The sequence below is a fragment of the Balaenoptera physalus genome (assembly GCF_965194825.1).
Source record: "Balaenoptera physalus genome assembly, chromosome: 4".
NCBI classification, from domain to species: domain Eukaryota; kingdom Metazoa; phylum Chordata; class Mammalia; order Artiodactyla; family Balaenopteridae; genus Balaenoptera; species Balaenoptera physalus.
The window spans coordinates 77,641,230-77,660,506 of record NC_138891.1 but is presented as its reverse complement, the minus strand read 5'-3'; the positions used below and the strand labels follow the sequence as shown (position 1 = coordinate 77,660,506).

At 38.4% G+C, this 19,277-nt stretch overlaps 1 protein-coding gene and 1 long non-coding RNA gene across 9 annotated transcripts in view; both read left to right on the top strand.

The window, feature by feature from the left end:
* Positions 1 to 205: 205 nt before the first annotated feature.
* Positions 206 to 19,277, top strand: part of SEC22A (SEC22 homolog A, vesicle trafficking protein) — a 73,337-nt gene continuing 54,265 nt past the window's right edge. For 2 of the 8 annotated variants that reach the window (XM_082460959.1, XM_082460957.1), the window contains exons 1-2: positions 757 to 3,089; positions 13,418 to 13,618. In XM_082460959.1, the coding sequence (XP_082317085.1) occupies positions 2,989 to 3,089; positions 13,418 to 13,618 (302 nt within the window). In that variant the 5' untranslated portion in view covers positions 757 to 2,988. The other 6 variants (XM_082460961.1, XM_082460964.1, XM_082460963.1 and 3 more) reach the window with 6 other exon arrangements.
* On the top strand, positions 3,096 to 5,909 carry LOC309660375. The gene is made up of 2 exons (XR_014263380.1): positions 3,096 to 5,449; positions 5,480 to 5,909. It is a non-coding gene; the product is annotated as an uncharacterized lncRNA (long non-coding RNA).

Here is a 19,277-nt window from a genome sequence, read left to right as displayed (position 1 = left end):
CCTTATGTGTGAGGGACAGCATAATCTGTCACCCGAGGATTTTGCACTCTCTTCACGTACAAGAGGGAAAAACTGCCAACTCCCCTGGAGGGGGCGAGTTGGTGTGTCTTTCCCCCAGAACCGGATTGGCCTGGACGGGCCGAGGGAACGGGGGCGGGGCTTGATCCCGCCGGGCGCCAGCCACGTCTCACGTGGGGCTGCCCGGCGGAACGGCCACTCCCCGGCCCCACAATGCACTGCGGGCCGCGTCACTCGTAGCGGCGGGTTCTGGCTAGACAGGTACGGACCGGCCCCTCCCAGTCCTCGTTTGTCCTTTCTCCGCGTCGTTCGAACCCCTGGCTGGCCGCTTCCCTCGCTCTTCTCGTCCCCCGCCACGGCCCCCGACTCTCGCCCTCGGGACTACAGACCTACCTAACCCCGGGCGGGAACTAAGCTCGTGGCGTGGGGGGCGGGAGCGGGGAGTCGTCGGAGTCGCGGAGCTTTGGAGGGGTGGGATTGCGGGGACTTCGTCTCCTACGACTTGAGGGGTCTGTGGGCCGCGCGAACGGCGGTTGCCCTTCGGCTGACCTGCCCGGATATGGGGCAACTCATAGGGTGGTTATAGGGGGCCCGAGGAGGAGGACAGTCGCTCTGGGCTGCCAGCGGTGGGGCAGCATTCCCTGGCGCCCAGGTGTCAGAAACACGGTGCTCCTCCTAGGCTGTTTAGGTGGCCCAGAGAGCTTGACGTGGCACTTCCTATTTTTTAGGTAGGGTTACTTTGCCTTTTGTGGGGTTGAATGAGCATTGAACCCGGAATTTTGCCCGCGTTGGCTCACGGAAACCTCTTAAGGCCCTGTTAATGGCACTTTGGGAACGATGTGGCATAAAGGAGACCTGAGCAATTGGCTCGACAGGTGGAAGAAGGTTTCGAAATAGGAGGCTGAGCCCCAGCTGGCTTAAATCTCTCGGAAAGTGAAAACAGCTTTGGCTTTTTCTCCTATTTAGTTTCCTGGATCTTCCACCTGAGGCAGTGGGAGAGCTTGAGATCCAGTTCCTCCTGTGCCTCTTCAGCCAAGGCAAAGCCCAGGGTTACGGTGTCAGCCACCAGGCGGGAGATGTTGGGATCCCAGCCAACAGGTGGAACAGCCACTTTTTGAAACTCTCTGAATCACATTTCGGGTTACTGGCATTTGCTCACATTCTAAGATAATAAGGAATTAAGCAATACCTTAAACAGTACCTACAGTTTCTGGTGTATGAAGGTTGTAGTTCAGTATTTGAATCTGACATGCCCTAACTTAAGGGACATCTGGGCATTTCCTGTGTTGAGAACCATGATCAGTTTAGTGCTTTGTGTGTATGTATGTGTGTATGACTGATTCTTAAAAATTAAGTATATTTTATACTGGTGTGTGAACAGAGCCTAGGTCCTTTCAAAGGGGTGCCTGTGACCTCCCTGTCCACGTAGTTGAGTAAGAAGCTTGAATATGTTGAGAGGCAAGACTCATAGGGTGGTTAGAATTAGGCTTGACTTTAAATCTATCACTTGGTAGTTTAGGGATTGAATAAATTACTTTTCTGGGCTTGAATTTCCTCAAAGGTAAAATGGAACTGATAATACCTACCTCACAGGTTATTGGAAGGCTTAAATGAGGTAATGTGTATAAAGTGTCTGGTAAATAGACAGCAGTCAATAAATAATAATAGCAAACACTTAATATTGCATTTTCAGTCTGCAAGGTGATGTTTCGGGTTCCTTACGTGTTCCTATGAGGTAGATACCATTAGCATTTTAAAAATAACCCTATGAGATAGATACTGTTGGTAGCCACAATTGACAGATGAGGATATTGAGCTTAAAAAGACAAAGCTTGCTCAAGTTTACACAGTTACTACATGGTGGAGCCAGTTTTTGAACCAAGGCAATCTGGTTCCAGAGTTCATCCTGTTATCTATAATACTCTACTGCCTCTTAAAGAAAACATAAGCTGTTGTTTAAAATTGTTATTGTTATTTCAAAATGAGTAGCTAGATAGTTTCTGTATCACTGGGTTCTTGCCCCTTGTTGGTTATAGGAGGAGCACAGTGATGGAGAGATACAAGAGACTTAGGTTTAAGCACTGTCATATATTAGCAGTGGGACATTGAGAAAGGGCGCCTCAGTTTTCTCCTCTGTAAGATGGAGGTTTTACCTACCTCACTCTTTGTGAACTATGAGGTGTTACACAAATGATTGATGTATTTGTGTATGTGTTGGAGGCCCTCTTCGTAGATGCGGGTATAATCTACTCTGGAACTCGAGGTCTTATACATACTGTGCAGTACAAGCACCTGTAATAGGAATACCAAAGGCTGCTGGTAAGGTGGGGAGCACAGGCCAAGCTGCAAAATAAACTCTGGTTGTTCTTGGTACCCTTTCCCCCTCTTTTCAAGCTCTGTCTCCCAAGTGCCTTCCTGCTAACCTGTGGCTCTATGAAATCCTTCCCTTTTCACTCAATCTTGCCCCAACCCTGTGCATCACAATTAGTGTAGCTTTCTCCACAAGTAACTCCCCAAGTCCCAGATCTCAGCTAGCACTTTTATAAAATAGTATGTACCAAGGTAGTGTTTCCCAAACTTTGGTAACATCAGATAGGTAATATAATTTGAATGATAAGCAGATGAACTTAAAAAAAAAAAATTCTCCAAAAATTTACACACACATTTGAATGAAACAAAAGTTCTTTATATGTTTAAATTAGGAGAAGAACCTAACACCTCAAAACTGATTTCACAGATACTATTACTCAGCATAGGGCAAAAAAATAAATCAATTGAAAGGCCTGTATTAGGTAAAAAATAGTACAGGTGAGATGCAGATATGGTAAGACTTCTGAAAATGGTACTTGGGTGACTGAAGTTTGGGAAATAATGGACTAAAATAAAATATGAGTGATTAACCTATTATGAAATTTTTTTTATCTTAAAAGAGGCATTTATGAAAGCATCTTGCTGGAAAGTAGATATAAAATGTACTTATATGTTGGGTTTTGTTTATTACTTTCTGAGAGATTGCCTTCCTGGAACCTTGGGCCTACAGTCATCACCCCACAAGGTTCTGAAGAAGACAGGTCAGCATCTTGTTATCTTGGGTCTAAAAGGCTGCTAACCACTGCTATAGGTGTTTGGTGTTGTGGAAGTTTATTTTCCTCAGCCTTTACGTAAATGTTTACCCAGACCTACCTAGATTCTGCTTTGGGCTTTTTCCTCTAGCAGTTGCTATTGGGCAAAGAATATATAAGCCAACACTCAGATTTCCCTATGAGTTTTCTGCTGCTGTCTAAAGGCATATGTTATATTTTTTTCTGTTAAAGGTGAGGGAAAATGGACCAGTGGCCTAAAAATGTATTTGTGGCCCCAATAAAACTACTACTGCTCTGGAATCTTCCCATGCAAGTGTTTTAACCTCTTCCTTTCCTCAATTGCTACTGGCTCTTCCTTGGTTTTTCCAGCCACCACCTTGCCTAGCCTCTAAGGGTATCCTAACCCTAGCTTGGCCTTGATGTTGACAGATTCCTTTTTCTACTACCACAGTCCAGATAAGATTGGAGTGTGTGTTTGTTTTTTTAAGGAACTGTATTAAGAATTCAAGGTAAAAAGAAAAAAAGGGGGATATATTTATTGAGTTGATAAAAGAGAGATTGCTTATCCTAAGGTGATTGAAGTCTGTCTACAAAGTAGTCAAGCCTCACATTGTTCATTGGACAGTCATCCCAGTTTCTTTTGTTAGTTCAGTGGTTTGGATGCTAGGTTAAATGACTCTGGAAGGAAGGGATTTAATTTTTTCTCCTCAGAAAAATCCTATCTACTGATAAATACAAGCAATTCTCTGAAAACCTTTCAAGAATTTAGAAAGGGAATATCACTGCTGTGTTGTGCTTTCCATGACAAGCCTAAAAGTGTGTATTAGGAATATCTGAAAGGCAAGTTTGTCTAGCTATAGTTTTCCAGTTAGTAAAGCGGTGGGCAACATAGCTTGTGTTGCATTTGCTCTTTCCATCTGAATTTCTTTAATTCTGGACCCATGCGTCTCGGTGGTAGGAACTATCTATTCCTAATATCTGAAATAGCCCCTGGCATACAGTATGTACTTAGTAAATATTTGTTAAATGAATGGAACTTAACCAGGTTGTTATTCTTTTTTCAGTATATGTTTTAGGAAGTATGAATCATATCTTTCTGTCTTTTAAGTCATAAAAAAGAGTAACTTTGAAGATTACATGAAAGTTGGCACCCTATAATAAAGATTATTCCTAATATTTCTGTTGGGATCCTAGAAAGATCAGGCATAAAGAATACAGTCTGCTTTTAAATACTACTAAGAATATGGATGTTTGGAAACTATAAGACACAACCCTGCTCTCATGTTAATTCCCAGAGTGGTCATTGTGTTGCAGTGTACTTCTGGAAAGACAAAGTTTTATATTTAAATCATAAATTTGTAAGGGTATGAAGTAAGACATTTTCCTAATTTCTTGCATTTAGGCTAAATGTTCAGTTGTGGTGTAATAAATTTAAAAATGTGGTAACAATTTTTAAAAGAGATTTATAGTATAGACATTATCCCTTGAGGGATCTCTGCTTTCTTTTGCTACCGCTTTTAGAAGAAAAAAGAAACTGGTTGAATAGGAAAAAAAATGATTTGGATATGTCATGTTGGAACTTTCGTTCGAAGGTTCCGTTATGGTAAAGGCTAATTGAATTCCTGCTGGGTTTTTTTCCTTTTAAATAAATGGAGGAGAAAAATATTAAAGGGTAATGACATATTAATACCTAGCTTTTCCTCAGAGGAAAAGAGGAAAAGGGGGAAGTAAATTTAAAGCATTAGCTTTATTATTTGGATTGATTTTAATGTCAGTCAGTTACCATCATGAATGGGCACTCAGATTTTAACTTGACATAGCAACAAAAACTAGGTACCACTGGTTTCCAAAATTGGTAGCAGTTGATTTTCTTTGTCATTTTTTTGATATATTACTAACTTAGTTTTTCATTTTTGGAGTGAGATCATATTGACCTAGCTGAGCTGGGCGGGTAAGGATTAATTTAGTCTCTGAGATACAATATCTTGAAAAAAGCCTATGAAATTGTTACCAGATTTTTCAGTTTTTACCAGTTGTGCCTCCTGTTAGTGAAGGAGAAGTATTTAGTGGCATTGTGCTCTTTCCTGCCTGGCAGGAAAGAGTTATCACTTAATTTCAGACTGTGAACATGTTTTAATTCAGTGTTTCTCAAAGTATGATCCTTAGATAATAAGCATAGTAATTACTTAGGGAATTTGCTGAAAATGGAAAATTCTCAAGCCCCACCCCATAGTCAATGGATCAGAATTTTTGGGGGGAGGGTGGACCCAGAAATCTGCATTTCTAATCAAAATTCCAATGGTTTTTACACAGGGGACCACTGTGTGTGTGTGTGTGTGTGTGTGTGTGTGTGTGTGTGTGTGTGTATTTTATTGAAGTTTGACTATTTACCTGATTTCTTTCAGACCTGCCTAGGCCTATGCAGTCCTTTTATCTATTTTTGTAAAGCATGATTAGAATATAATAAAAAAGGTCATTATGATTTGCTTTCTGATAAAAAGATTGAGAACAACATTTAAAGTAGTATTCCTTTAGGACTTCCCTAGCGGTCCAGTGGTTAAGACTCCGTGCTCCCAACGCAGGGGGCACGGTTTCGATCCCTGGTGGGGGAAGATCCTGTGTGCCTCATGGCATGACCAAAAAAAAAAGTAGTATTCCTTTAGCTTTTTTTTTTTTTTTTTTTTTTTTTCACACACACACACACTGTATTTTATTTTTACAAGAGATAAATAGACTGACACCAAGCATTGTACATGGATGACCACAACAAAAGCAACAATGATTGCAATTACCAAACATGAAACACACTCATACTATGTCATAATATTGACATTCAGTCCAGTAATCCTCCACTGTAACAGCTCCTTTACTTTGCAGTGAAAATTGATTTGTATATTCTTTGCCTCTGAGTCCTTGTGGGATTTTTTTTTTTTTTTTTTAAATTCAGACAGAAAGTCACAAAAATTATACTCATCCTCATCATTTCACTCAGTCCCATGTAATTAATTGTTTTTTTTCATCTTGATCTTTTGTTAGCACTTTTATGAGTTTATCAGTTTTTCATCAGAGTTCTGAAAATGCTTATTCATTCAGTTCAGCAGTACAGTCAGTTACCAGAAACCTGTACTTGTCAGAGTCTTTTCCATGAATTTCTTGAAGATGAAACCCTTTTATAGGAACATATTTGCAAAATCATCAGAGTACACCCAGAACTGTCTGTAAATGACAAAGGACTTAAAAATGACCACGGTAAAAGATTTGATGAAAGTTCATAATAATGCAGTTGACAAGAAAATTAGTTATTTCTGAGATATACATTTTAAAGTAATAACTAGGATTATTACTTATAACATTATACCAGAACATACAAGATTTTTAGCAATTTCATGTAATGTCTGAAACATTTATATTAACATATTTCCATACAAATACAAATATAAGATTTTTAGAAATTTCATGTAATGTCTGAAACATTTATATTAACATATTTCCATACATATTTCCATACAAATACAAATAAAAGATTTTTAGGAATTTCATGTAATGTCTGAAACATTTATATTAACATATTTCTATACAAATAACCCAATGAAAGTTTAGTATTAGTTGTTTTGTTTGTTTTTTTATACTGCAGGTTCTTATTAGGCATCAATTTTATACATATCAGTGTATACATGTCAATCCCAATCGCCCAATTCAGCACACCACCATCCCCACCTCACCGCAGTTTTCCCCCCTTGGTGTCCATATGTCCATTCTCTACATCTGTGTCTCAACTTCTGCCCTGCAAACTGGCTCATCTGTACCATTTTTCTAGGTTCCACATACATGCATTAATATATGATATTTGTTTTTCTCTTTCTGACTTACTTCACTCTGTATGACAGTCTCTAGATCCATCCACGTCTCAACAAATGACTCAATTTCGTTCCTTTTTATGGCTGAGTAATATTCCATTGTATATATGTACCACAACTTCTTTATCCATTCGTCTGTTGATGGGCATTTAGGTTGCTTCCATGACCTGGCTATTGTATATAGTGCTGCAATGAACATTCGGGTGCATGTGTCTTTTTGAATTACAGTTTTCTCTGGGTATATGCCCAGTAGTGGGATTGCTGGGTCATATGGTAATTCTATACTTAGTTTTTTAAGGAACCTCCATATTGTTCTCCATAGTGGCTGTATCAATTTACATTCCCACCAACAGTGCAAGAGGGTTCCCTTTTCTCCACACCCTCTCCAGCATTTGTTGTTTGTAGATTTTCTGATGATGCCCATTCTAACAGGAGTGAGGTGATACCTCATTGTAGTTTTGATTTGCATTTCTCTAATAATTAGTGATGTTGAGCAGCTTTTCATGTGCTTCGTGGCCGTCTGTATGTCTTCTTTGGAGAAATGTCTATTTAGGTCTTCTGCCCATTTTTGGATTGGGGTGTTTGTTTCTTTGATATTGAGCTGAATGAGCTGTTTATATATTTTGGAGATTAATCCTTTGTCCGTTGATTCATTTGCAAATATTTTCTCCCATTCTGAGGGTTGTCTTTTCGTCTTGTTTATGGTTTCCTTTGCTGTGCAAAAGCTTTGAAGTTTCATTAGGTCCCACTTGTTTATTTTTGTTTTTATTTCCATTACTCTAGGAGGTGGATCAAAAAAGATCTTGCTGTGATTTATGTCAAAGAGTGTTCTTCCTATGTTTTCCTCTAAGAGTTTTATAGTGTCCAGTCTTATATTTAGGTCTCTAATCCATTTTGAGTTTATTTTTGTGTATGGTGTTAGGGAGTATTCTAATTTCATTCTTTTACATGTAGCTGTCCAGTTTTCCCAGCACCACTTATTGAAGAGACTGTCTTTTCTCCATTGTATATCTTTGCCTCCTTTGTCATAGATTAGTTGACCATAGGTGCGTGGGTTAATCTCTGGGCTTTCTATCTTGTTCCATTGATCTATGTTTCTGTTTTTGTGCCAGTACCATATTGTCTTGATTACTGTAGCTTTGTAGTATAGTCTGAAGTCAGGGAGTCTGATTCCTCCAGCTCCATTTTTTTGCCTCAAGACTGCTTTGGCTATTCGGGGTCTTTTGTGTCTCCATACAAATTTTAAGATGATTTGTTCTAGCTCCGTAAAAAATGCCATTGGTAATTTGATAGGGATTGCATTGAATCTGTAGATTGCTTTGGGTAGTATACTCATTTTCACAATGTTGATTCTTCCAATCCAAGAACATGGTATATCTCTCCATCTGTTGGTATCATCTTTAATTTCTTTCATCAGTGTCTTATAGTTTTCTGCATACAGGTCTTTTGTCTCCCTAGGTAGGTTTATTCCTAGGTATTTTATTCTTTTTGTTGCATTGGTAAATGGGAGTGTTTCCATAATTTCTCTTTCAGATTTTTCATCATTAGTGTATAGGAATGCAAGAGATTTCTGTGCATTAATTTTGTATCCTGCAACTTTACCATATTCATTAATTAGCTCTAGCAGTTTTCTGGTGGCAGTTTTAGGATTCTCTATGTGTAGTATCATGTCATCCGCAAACAGTGACAGTTTTACTTCCTCTTTTCCAATTTGTATTCCTTTTATTTCTTTTTCTTCTCTGATTGCCGTGGCTAGGACTTCCAGAACTATGTTGAATAATAGTGGTGAGAGTGGACATCCTTGTCTCGTTCCTGATCTTAGAGGAAATGCTTTCAGTTTTTCACCATTGAGAATGATGTTTGCTGTGGGTTTGTCATATATGGCCTTTATTATGTTGAGGTAGGTTCCCTCTATGCCCACTTTCTGGAGAGCTTTTATCATAAATGGGTGTTGAATTTTGTCAAAAGCTTTTTCTGCATCTATTGAGATGATCATATGATTTTTATTCTTCAGTTTGTTAATATGGTGTATCACATTGATTGATTTGCGTATATTGAAGAATCCTTGCATCCCTGGGATAAATCCCACTTTATCGTGGTGTATGATCCTTTTAATGTGTTGTTGGATTCTGTTTGCTAGTATTTTGTTGAGGATTTTTGCATCTATATTCATCAGTGATATTGGTCTGTAATTTTCTTTTTTTGTAGTGTCTTTGTCTGGTTTTGGTATCAGGGTGATGGTGGCCTCATAGAATGAGTTTGGGAGTGTTCCTTCCTCTGCAATTTTTTGGAAGAGTTTGAGAAGGATGGGTGTTAGCTCTTCTCTAAATGTTTGATAGAATTCACCTGTGAAGCCATCTGGTCCTGGACTTTTGTTTGTTGGAAGATTTTTAATCACAGTTTCAATTTCATTACTTGTGATTGGTCTGTTCATATTTTCTGTTTCTTCCTGATTCAGTCTTGGAAGGTTATACCTTTCTAAGAATTTGTCCATTTCTTCCAGGTTGTCCATTTGATTGGCATAAAGTTGCTTATAGTAGTCTCTTAGGATGTTTTGTATTTCTGCAGTGTCTGTTGTAACTTCTCCTTTTTCATTTCTGATTTTATTGATTTGAGTCCTCTCCCTCTTTTTCTTGATGAGTCTGGCTAATGGCTTATCAATTTTGTTTATCTTCTCAAAGAACCAACTTTTAGTTTTATTGATCTTTGCTACTGTTTTCTTTGTTTCTATCTCATTTATTTCTGCTCTGATCTTTATGATTTCTTTCCTTCTGCTAACTTTGGGTTTTGTTTGTTCTTCTTTCTCTAGTTTCTTTAGGTGTAAGGTTAGATTGTTTACTTGAGATTTTTCTTGTTTCTTTAGGTAGGCTTGTATAGCTATAAACTTCCCTCTTAGAACCGCTTTTGCTGCATCCCATAGGTTTTGGGTCGTCGTGTTTTCATTGTCATTTGTCTCTAGGTATTTTTTTATTTCCTCTTTGATTTCTTCAGTGATCTTTTGGTTATTTAGTAACGTATTGTTTAGCCTCCATGTGTTTGTCTTTTTTACGTTTTTTTCCCTGTAATTCATTTCTAATCTCATAGCGTTGTGGTCAGAAAAGATGCTTGGTATGATTTCAATTTTCTTAAATTTACTGAGGCTTGATTTGTGACCCAAGATGTGATCTATCCTGGAGAATGTTCCGTGCGCACTTGAGAAGAATGTGTAATCTGCTGTTTTTGGATGGAATGTCCTATATATATCAATTAAATCTATCTGGTCTATTGTGTCATTTAAAGCTTCTGTTTCCTTATTTATTTTCATTTTGGATGATCTGTCCATTGGTGTAAGTGAAGTGTTAAAGTCCCCCACTATTATTGTGTTACTGTCGATTTCCTCTTTTATAGCTGTTAGCAGTTGCCTTATGTATTGAGGTGCTCCTATGTTGGGTGCATATATATTTATAATTGTTATATCTTCTTCTTGGATTGATCCCTGGATCATTATGTAGTGTCCTTCCTTGTCTCTTGTAACATTCTTTATTTTAAAGTCTATTTTATCTGATATGAGTATAGCTACTCCAGCTTTCTTTTGATTTCCAGTTGCATGGAATATCTTTTTCCATCCCCTAACTTTCAGTCTGTATGTGTCCCTAGGTCTAAAGTGGGTCTCTTGTAGACAGCATATATATGGGTCCTGTTTTTGTATCCATTCAGCCAGTCTATGTCTTTTGGTTGGAGCGTTTAATCCATTCACGTTTAAGGTAATTATCGATATGTATGTTCCTATGACCATTTTCTTAATTGTTTTGGGTTTGTTTTTGTAGGTCCTTTTCTTTTGTGTTTCCCACTTAGAGAAGTTCCTTTAGCATTTGTTGTAGAGCTGGTTTGGTGGTGCTGAATTCTCTTAGCTTTTGCTTGTCTGTAAAGCTTTTGATTTCTCCATCAAATCTAAATGAGATCCTTGCCGGGTAGAGTAATCTTGGTTGTAGGTTCTTCCCTTTCATCACTTTAAGTATATCATGCCACTCCTTTCTGGCTTGCAGAGTTTCTGCTGAGAAATCAGCTGTTAACCTTATGGGAGTTCCCTTGTATGTTATTTGTCGTTTTTCCCTTGCTGCTTTCAATAATTTTTCTTTGTCTTTAATTTTTGCCACTTTGATTACTATGTGTCTCGGCGTGTTTCTCCTTGGGTTTATTCTGTATGGGACTCTCTGCGCTTCCTGGACTTGGGTGGCTATCTCCTTTCCCATGTTAGGGAAGTTTTCGACTATAATCTCTTCAAATATTTTCTCTGGTCCTTTCTCTCTCTCTTCTCCTTCTGGGACCCCTATAATGCGAATGTTGTTGCGTTTAATGTTGTCCCAGAGGTCTCTTAGGCTGTCTTCATTTCTTTTCATTCTTTTTTCTTTAGTCTGTTCCGCAGCAGTGAATTCCACCATTCTGTCTTCCAGGTCACTTATCCGTTCTCCTGCCTCAGTTATTCTGCTATTGATTCCTTCTAGTGTAGTTTTCATTTCAGTTATTGTATTGGTCATCTCTGTTTGTTTGTTCTTTAATTCTTCTAGGTCTTTGTTAATCATTTCTTGCATCTTCTCAATCTTTGCCTCCATTCTTATTCCGAGGTCCTGGATCATCTTCACTATCATTATTCTGAATTCTTTCTCTGGAAGGTTGCCTATCTCCACTTCATTTAGTTGTTTTTCTGGGGTTTTTTCTTGTTCCTTCATCTGGTATATAGCCCTCTGCCTTTTCATCTTCTCTATCTTTCTGTAACTGTGGTTTTTGGTCCACAGGCTGCAGGATTGTAGTTTTTCTTGCTTCTGCTCTCTGCCCTCTGGTGGTTGAGGCTATCTAAGAGGCTTGATGGTAGGCTCTGGTGGTGGGTAGAGCTGACTGTTGCTGTGGCGGTCAGAGCTCAGTAAAACCTTAATCCACTTGACTGTTGATGGGTGGGGCTGGGTTCCCTCCCTGTTGCTGTGGCGGTCAGAGCTCAGTAAAACCTTAATCCACTTGACTGTTGATGGGTGGGGCTGGGTTCCCTCCCTGTTGGTTGTTTTGCCTGAGGCAACCCAACACTGGAGCCTACCCGTGCTCTTTGGTGGGGTTAATGGCAGACTCTGGGAGGGCTCACGGCAAGGAGAACTTCCCAGAACCTCGGCTGCCAGTGTCCTTATTCCCACGGTGAAACAGAGCCACCACTCGCCTCTGCAGGAGACCCCCCAACACCAGCAGGTAGGTCTGGTTCAGTCTCCCCCAGGGTCACTGCTCCTTCCCCTGGGTCCCGATGCACACATTACTTTGTGTGTGCCCTCCAAGAGTGGGGTCTCTGTTTCCCCCAGTCCTGTCAAAGTCCTGCAATCAATTCCCACTAGGCTTCAAAGTCTGATTCTCTAGGAATTCCTTCTCCCGTAGCCGGACCCCCAGGTTGGGAAGCCTGACGTGGGGCTCAGAACCTTCACTCCAGTGGGTGGACGTCTGTGGTATAAGTGTTCGCCAGTCTGTGATTCACCCACCCAGCAGTTATGGGATTTGATTTTACTCTGATTGCGCCCCTCCTACCGTCTCACTGTGGCTTCTCCTCTGTCCTTGGACGTGGGGTATCCTCCTTGGTGAAGTCCAGGTTCTTCCTGTCAATGATTGTCCAGCAGCCAGTTTTGATTCTGGTGCTCTCGCAAGAGGGAGTGAGAGCACGTCCTTCTACTCCGCCATCTTGGTTAATCCAAAACCTCCTTTAGCTTTAAAATTTATTTTAAATATCTGATTATAAAAGTAATATGTGCTCATTGTGGAACATTACAAATATTTAGGAAATTATAAGATGATAGCAATCACCCATAATACTGTTTCCTGGAGATAAGCATTCTAATTTTGTCATGTTTCCTTCCAATATCTGTTTCTCTATTTATCCCTCCCTTCTTCCTTCTCTGTGTCTTTATGGAAAACAACATATGCAGTTTTGATCCTGCTTTTTTTCTACTTAACATATAAGCATTTTACCACATTACTAAATTATTTTTAACAAACAACTTTCAGTTGCATTATATTCCATCATAGGGGTGTACCATAATTTGTTTAACCATCCCCCTATTGTTGAATGTTTAGGTTGTTTTCAGTTATTTCTATGAGAAAAATGTCTTTCTGTTTAAAATCTTGTCTAATTCTGATTATTTTCTTTAAGATAGGGTTATGTATATAAATTTATTGTGGTCAAAGGGCATAAATATTTTAAAACTCTTGTTGAATATCAACAGATTGTTTTGAGAATGGTTTTTATTCCAATATGTACTTCCACATATACTTCTGGAAATGCCAGAAAGAAGTATTTTTTTTTAACAGCTAATTTGTGAAGGAAAGTATGGTATATCATTGCTTTAATTAGTATGTCTTTGATTATTAGTGAGTTACACATTTTTGCACTGTGTTTATCAGCTTTGGCTTTAATTTCTTGCCTAACCCAAATTGTTCATTTTGTTTTAGGTCTTCTCTGTCAGTTGAAATGTCTATGATTTTATCTGCCTCAGTCATTCGTGTCAGAGATGGACTGCCACTTTCTGCTTCTACTGACTATGAACAAGGCACAGGCATGCAGGAGTGCAGAAAGTATTTTAAAAAGCTCTCGAGAAAACTGGCTCAGCTTCCTGATAGATGTACACTGAAAACTGGACATTATAACATTAAGTAAGACATCGGTTTGCTCCATTAGAATCATTTGCTTAGTGGTTGTCATTTTAATGAAATTTAAGTGGTCTAAATAGAAATTAGTGTTTGATTAGTTTAGGAGAACTTTTCAAGTCAAGAATCATGTGGTTCTGAACTTATACTAAATAGTATTCATCATGCCTTTTTATAGTTTCTCTGTGTTTATGTCTGGCTTTAGAAAATTTTATAGTTTTGCAGATTACAGATATTCTATCTTATAATTGATATTAGATATTTATTGGTGTTCTTACATGCCCAGGAAAACGGTCATGGGAAATATAAAAAATCATACCTGATATCTGCCCTCAATGAATTTAAGAAGTTTACATCCTAGTGAGGGGATGGTGCTCATCACTATTTATTGTAAATAAAGAAAGTAAAACTGGGCAATGGAATAGTGACTTTATGGTGGTCAAGGGCCTCTCTGAGAGGGTTACATTTGAACAGAGACCTAAAAGATGTGAAAGACGGCAGTCTTAAGAATGCAGTAGATGAAGGTCAAGGCAGAGATGATAGCCAGTGCAGAAAGCCTTCACTACAGATCAAGGGATGGAAAGAAAACCAAGACAATGAAGCAATACGGACAATTAATAGAGTGGTGGAAGGTGAGGTTAGAAAGGTAGGAATGGGACAGGTTACGTAGGGCCTTCTAGGCTACGATAAGGGGTTTGGATTGAGTTTAATGTAATAGGAAGCCATTGGAGAGTTTTAAGCTGGAGAGTTATATAAAACCTAATTTTGGGTTTGAGTAGATCATCCTGGCTGCTATATGAAGAATGAGCTCTAAGAGTGGAAGCAGAGAGATCATTTAGGAGACTCTTAGAGAAGTTCAGGTAGAGGCAATGCTTATAACTTGAATAAGAGTGGTAAGGATGAGAAAGGGTTGGATTTGGGCTGTATTTTGGGAGCAGTACCAACAAATCTTCCTAATGGATTGAAGTGGAATGTGAGGGAAAGAGAATAATCAGAGTTACCTCTAGAATTTTGGCCTAAAGAATGTCCGTAATTACTTGGATAATGGGACTGAAATGAGCAAGACTGGAGGATATGTGTTTCAGTGGTAAAAATCAAGAGTTCTGTTGGACTGTTAAGTCTGAGATGTCCATTAAACATCCAAAGGGGACTTCAGGTAGGCAGTTGGATGTATAAGTCTTAAGTTTAGTGAAGAGAAGGACAAGTGTGGAGATGTAGATTTGGAAGTCAGCTTACAGTTTATAATTAAAACCATGGGAATAGATGAGACCAAGTGGGAGAGCATACACATGAAACAGAGAACAATTAACTCGAGCAATTTGATACTGATTGTGCATACAGTGGGAAATCAGATAAGAACAGAGTCCATATGTGATGTTAAGGAGAGGGCTTCATTACTGAGATGAGACATGAGCCATGTCCTGGAGAATTAGTAAGATTTGGCTAAGGCAGAGAGGAGGGCAATTCCAGGTGTAGAGAAGAGGCGGAAAAAGTAAAGACTGTGACTTAGCATGGTAGGTTCATTAACCTGCTTGGCCTGGTGTAGTGAATGGTGATTTAGGGATAGTTATGGGAAATGTGAGATACTTAGCGTGGGGCCAGATCCTGGATTTCCCTGCAAGTTCAGGTTGAGGGATGTCACTTTGATGATGTAATAGGTTATAGGAGACTCCTACTGCAGGATTGAGGGAAATGACTTGATAAAAAGCAGTGCTGAGACGGTGAAATAGAGGGTGAAATGGAAAGTCTGAGGAGAGGAGAGGCGTCAACTTATAATTAGGGCCTGAACTAGTAACATACAAGTGCAAATGAAAAAATGCCAACCAGAAAGACGCTTCAGAAGAAGAAACAGTTGAGCCTGATAAGATAGAGATGAATAGAAGGAAGGGACAAAGATGACTTGGAATTGGAATTGGACAGAATGAGATCTTTGGAAAGGGTTGCTTATGGGGTGAGGGAGAAGAAGAAGACAGTGAAGCTCCACTTTGAGCATTTTAATTGAGGTTATGACAAGGCGTCCAGTTGAGGTGGGATAGAGATTTTGGAATCATTCACATAGAAATTGAAACTGTGAGGGTAGAAATGCCCACTGAGTTTCAGAGAGGCCCAGAATAGAACCTTAGAGAAGGTCCATATTTACTTGGATTACCTGGGATAATAGGTATTATCTTTAATTGGGTTTTCTCAGAGTTTTAACTAGAAAATGTGGTGGTGGTCATGGTAGTTAAAATATATCTAAAACGATGTCTCAGTGTACTTCTATTTTTTGAAGAAAAAGCCTGAAGCATTCTGATATTTAATAGGCTCTTTTAGTGCTCTGGGTGTAGTGTTCTGAGTTTCAGTTATCGTATAGTGTTGTAGACAGATACCAGCATTACAGAAGATTGGCTTGAATGTGTATTAATTCTGGCAGATATCCTGGACTTTAAAAAAAAAACAAAAACTTCTTTGCAAATGTTTTTTGTTCCTCTACCTATTGTCTTAAAAGTAGAGTAGAATGTAGTAAAGTGTTAACACCCCTCCAGTGCCCAATGCTGTTTAATTGTTGTGAATTCTAGATTTTGTATTATTTATTTGCACCCCATGTTATTCCACAAAGGATGTGAGGCAATTAAAAAAAAAATTCAAGAGTACAGGCAAGGGAATCATGTGAACGAAAAAATAAACATAGAATAATAAACTGAAGTAACATTTTTTTCTGGAGATGCAAACTATGTAGTTTGTTCATTTTTTAGAAAAGGGCTACAAATATTGTTCTGAACTTCCTTGGGACCAAAACAAAGGGGGATAATGGATCATTTGTAGGATTCACAGTATCCATTGGATAAAAACGTTGCTCTTCATGTTACTGAAACCTGATATACATAAAGAGAGACAGAATTCGGATAGCATTCTTCCAGGAACCATAACAATGAGCTTTTTATGATTTTTCTTATAATATTCCTTAGTGTAAACAAATAACATGATGCAAAAAGCAATTTATTAGTGAATTTAGGAGTGGGGTGAATCAGCAGAGGTCTAATCAGCCTGATCTAAGAATACAATTTAGAAATGTCTAAAGGATTAAATAGATTACATGGCCCCCAGAACCACACATAGAAAAGCCTCTTTGTGTATTTTTGTAGACCAGTTTTAAAAAAGGATTGAATAACAGAGAATTTTCAGTTCTAGTTCCTGACAAGAACCTGGATTTCATATATTTTCTATTATTGATTGGAAGTCTTGTTAGTTGGTTTCTAGTTTATTGAGGTTTTTATGCTATATGACAATAAATTCAGCCTGAAATATATAAAATTGGGAATTTATGTGTTACCTGACTTATTTAAAATTCTCATAGGACACCTCTTTTTTTTAACCACCATGAGTTTGCCAGATAAAACTCACAGATATGCAGTAGTTGTTGTAGCACAGCATGAAGCTGGCACCAGTCTGCTTTCTCAGCCGTGTTTTTAAATGCGTCTCTTTCTTTCAAAGCCCAGCTTATAGCTTGTGTCTTTTGAATCACCTTCTGCCTCATTACTACTATTTATTGGGTTGGCCAAAAAGTGCCTTCAGTTTTTTAAGTAAAAATAAAAGACTCATTTTCACCAAGAACTTTATTGAACAACGTATTCACCCTTTTGTTCCACTACCTTCTGTCACTTTTTCAGGCAACTTCATAATTCCATCTTCACAAAACTTTTTATCTTTTTGAGCAAAGAACTGTTCCAGGTGCCTTTTATGGTCTTCCAGGGTATTGAAATTTTTTCCATTAAGAGAATTTTGTAAACACCTAAATAAATGGAAATCCGAAGATGCAACGTCTGGTGACTACAGCGGATGAATCAGAACGTCCCAGCCAAGCCATAACAGTTTTTGCCCGGTCATCAAAGAAACATGCGGTCTTGCGTTATCCTGATGGAAGGTTATGCATTTTCTGTTGACTAATTCCGGACGCTTTTCGTGGAGTGCTGCTTACCGTTGGTCTAACTGGGAGCAGTACTTGTTGGAATTAATAGTTTGGTTTTCCAGAAGAAGATCATAATAGAGGACTCCCTTCCAATTCCACCATATATATATACAACATCACCTTCTTTGGATGAAGACTGGCCTTTGGTGTGGTTGGTGGCGGTTCATTTCCCTTGCCCCACGATCTCTTCCATTCCACGTTATTGTACAGTATCCGCTTTTCATCACCCATCACAATTTGTTTTCAAAACAGAACGTTTTCATTATGTTTAAGTAGAGAATTGTATGCAGAAATACAGTCAAGAAAGTTTTTTTCACTTAACTTTTGTGGAACGCAAACATCAAAGTGATGAACATAACCAAGCTGGTGCAAATGCTTTTCAACACTTGATTTGGATATTTTGAGTCTGTTGGCTACCTCCTGCATGGTATAATGTTGATTGTTCTCAATTAATGTGTCAATTTGATTGCTATCAACTTCAACTGGTCTACCTGACTGTGGAGCATCGTCCAGTGACAAATCTCCAGCACAAAACTTCGCAGACTACTTTTGATGCGTTTGATCAGTCTCAGCACCTTTTCCATACGTTGCACAAATCTTCTTTTGTATTTCGGTTGCCTTTTTACCCTTCTTGAATAATAAAGCAAAATATGCTGAAAATGGTGCTCTTTTTTCTTCCATCTTCAATATTAAAATGGCTACACAAAAATTCACCAACTTTGATAAGTCTTTCTTTAAATGTACGCTGATACGACAGCTGTCACATACAACCTAACAAAATTGTTTCGAATGAAGTTAAAGACAACTAAGTGCTACTAGAGCCATCTTATGGAAAAAACCAAATGGAACTGTTGGCCAACCCAATAATTTCTTTAGTGATCTTACTCCCTTCACGGATTGCCTGTAGAACTTGCTGACTGACTTTTTCATCATTTTTTTAATATTTTTTAAAATTTCTATATCCACTCTCTACAACTAGGTTGTAACTCATTGAGATAGTTGATGTGCCCTGGCTTATATTATTTTTGATTCCTCATCTCTTAGCATTGTGGTTTTCAAATTTGTACAGAAATTGAGGGGCTCTTTGCAGAATACCTCTGAGAAGCAAAGCTAAGTGTCTGATTATGTGCTAAATCAGATGGTACCTCACATTAGAGTCTAGTTGAATTGGTAAAGGAAGTCCAAAGTTTTAAGAAAAAAAAATAGGTAACATTTAAAATTGCGAAAATTCCTTTAATTTTCTCCCCCTATGTATTGGGAAAAAGATGAATTTCATCAGATTGTAGTAGCTGAATAATTCAGTTCAGCTAATGGAGCACATTTTGTGGAGCCTGGCTTTTGCTGGCACAATGCCTTGCATATATCATAGTAGCTGTTACATGAGGGATGGTTGTTTGTGGGGTATGTCAGGATTCTGAGTGCAATGGAGTTAAGTCTTCATTTTCTCCAATATTCTTCAACTTGACTTATTGATTGGGGGTGGGGGTGGGTGGATAATCCAGTTTTGTGATTTCTTTTCACATTACATAGTGATATTATAAGTCTCTGTATAAAATTTTAAGGAATTCATCTGTTTTATTAGTTGAAGGATACTTAAATTGTAATAAATGTTTAATAGATAAACTTATGTTACTACTTAGGAAACAACAGTGACTAAAGCAATAATTATGAACCATATGAAAGTTAAGTTGTGTCTTATGAGATCTTAAAACTTAG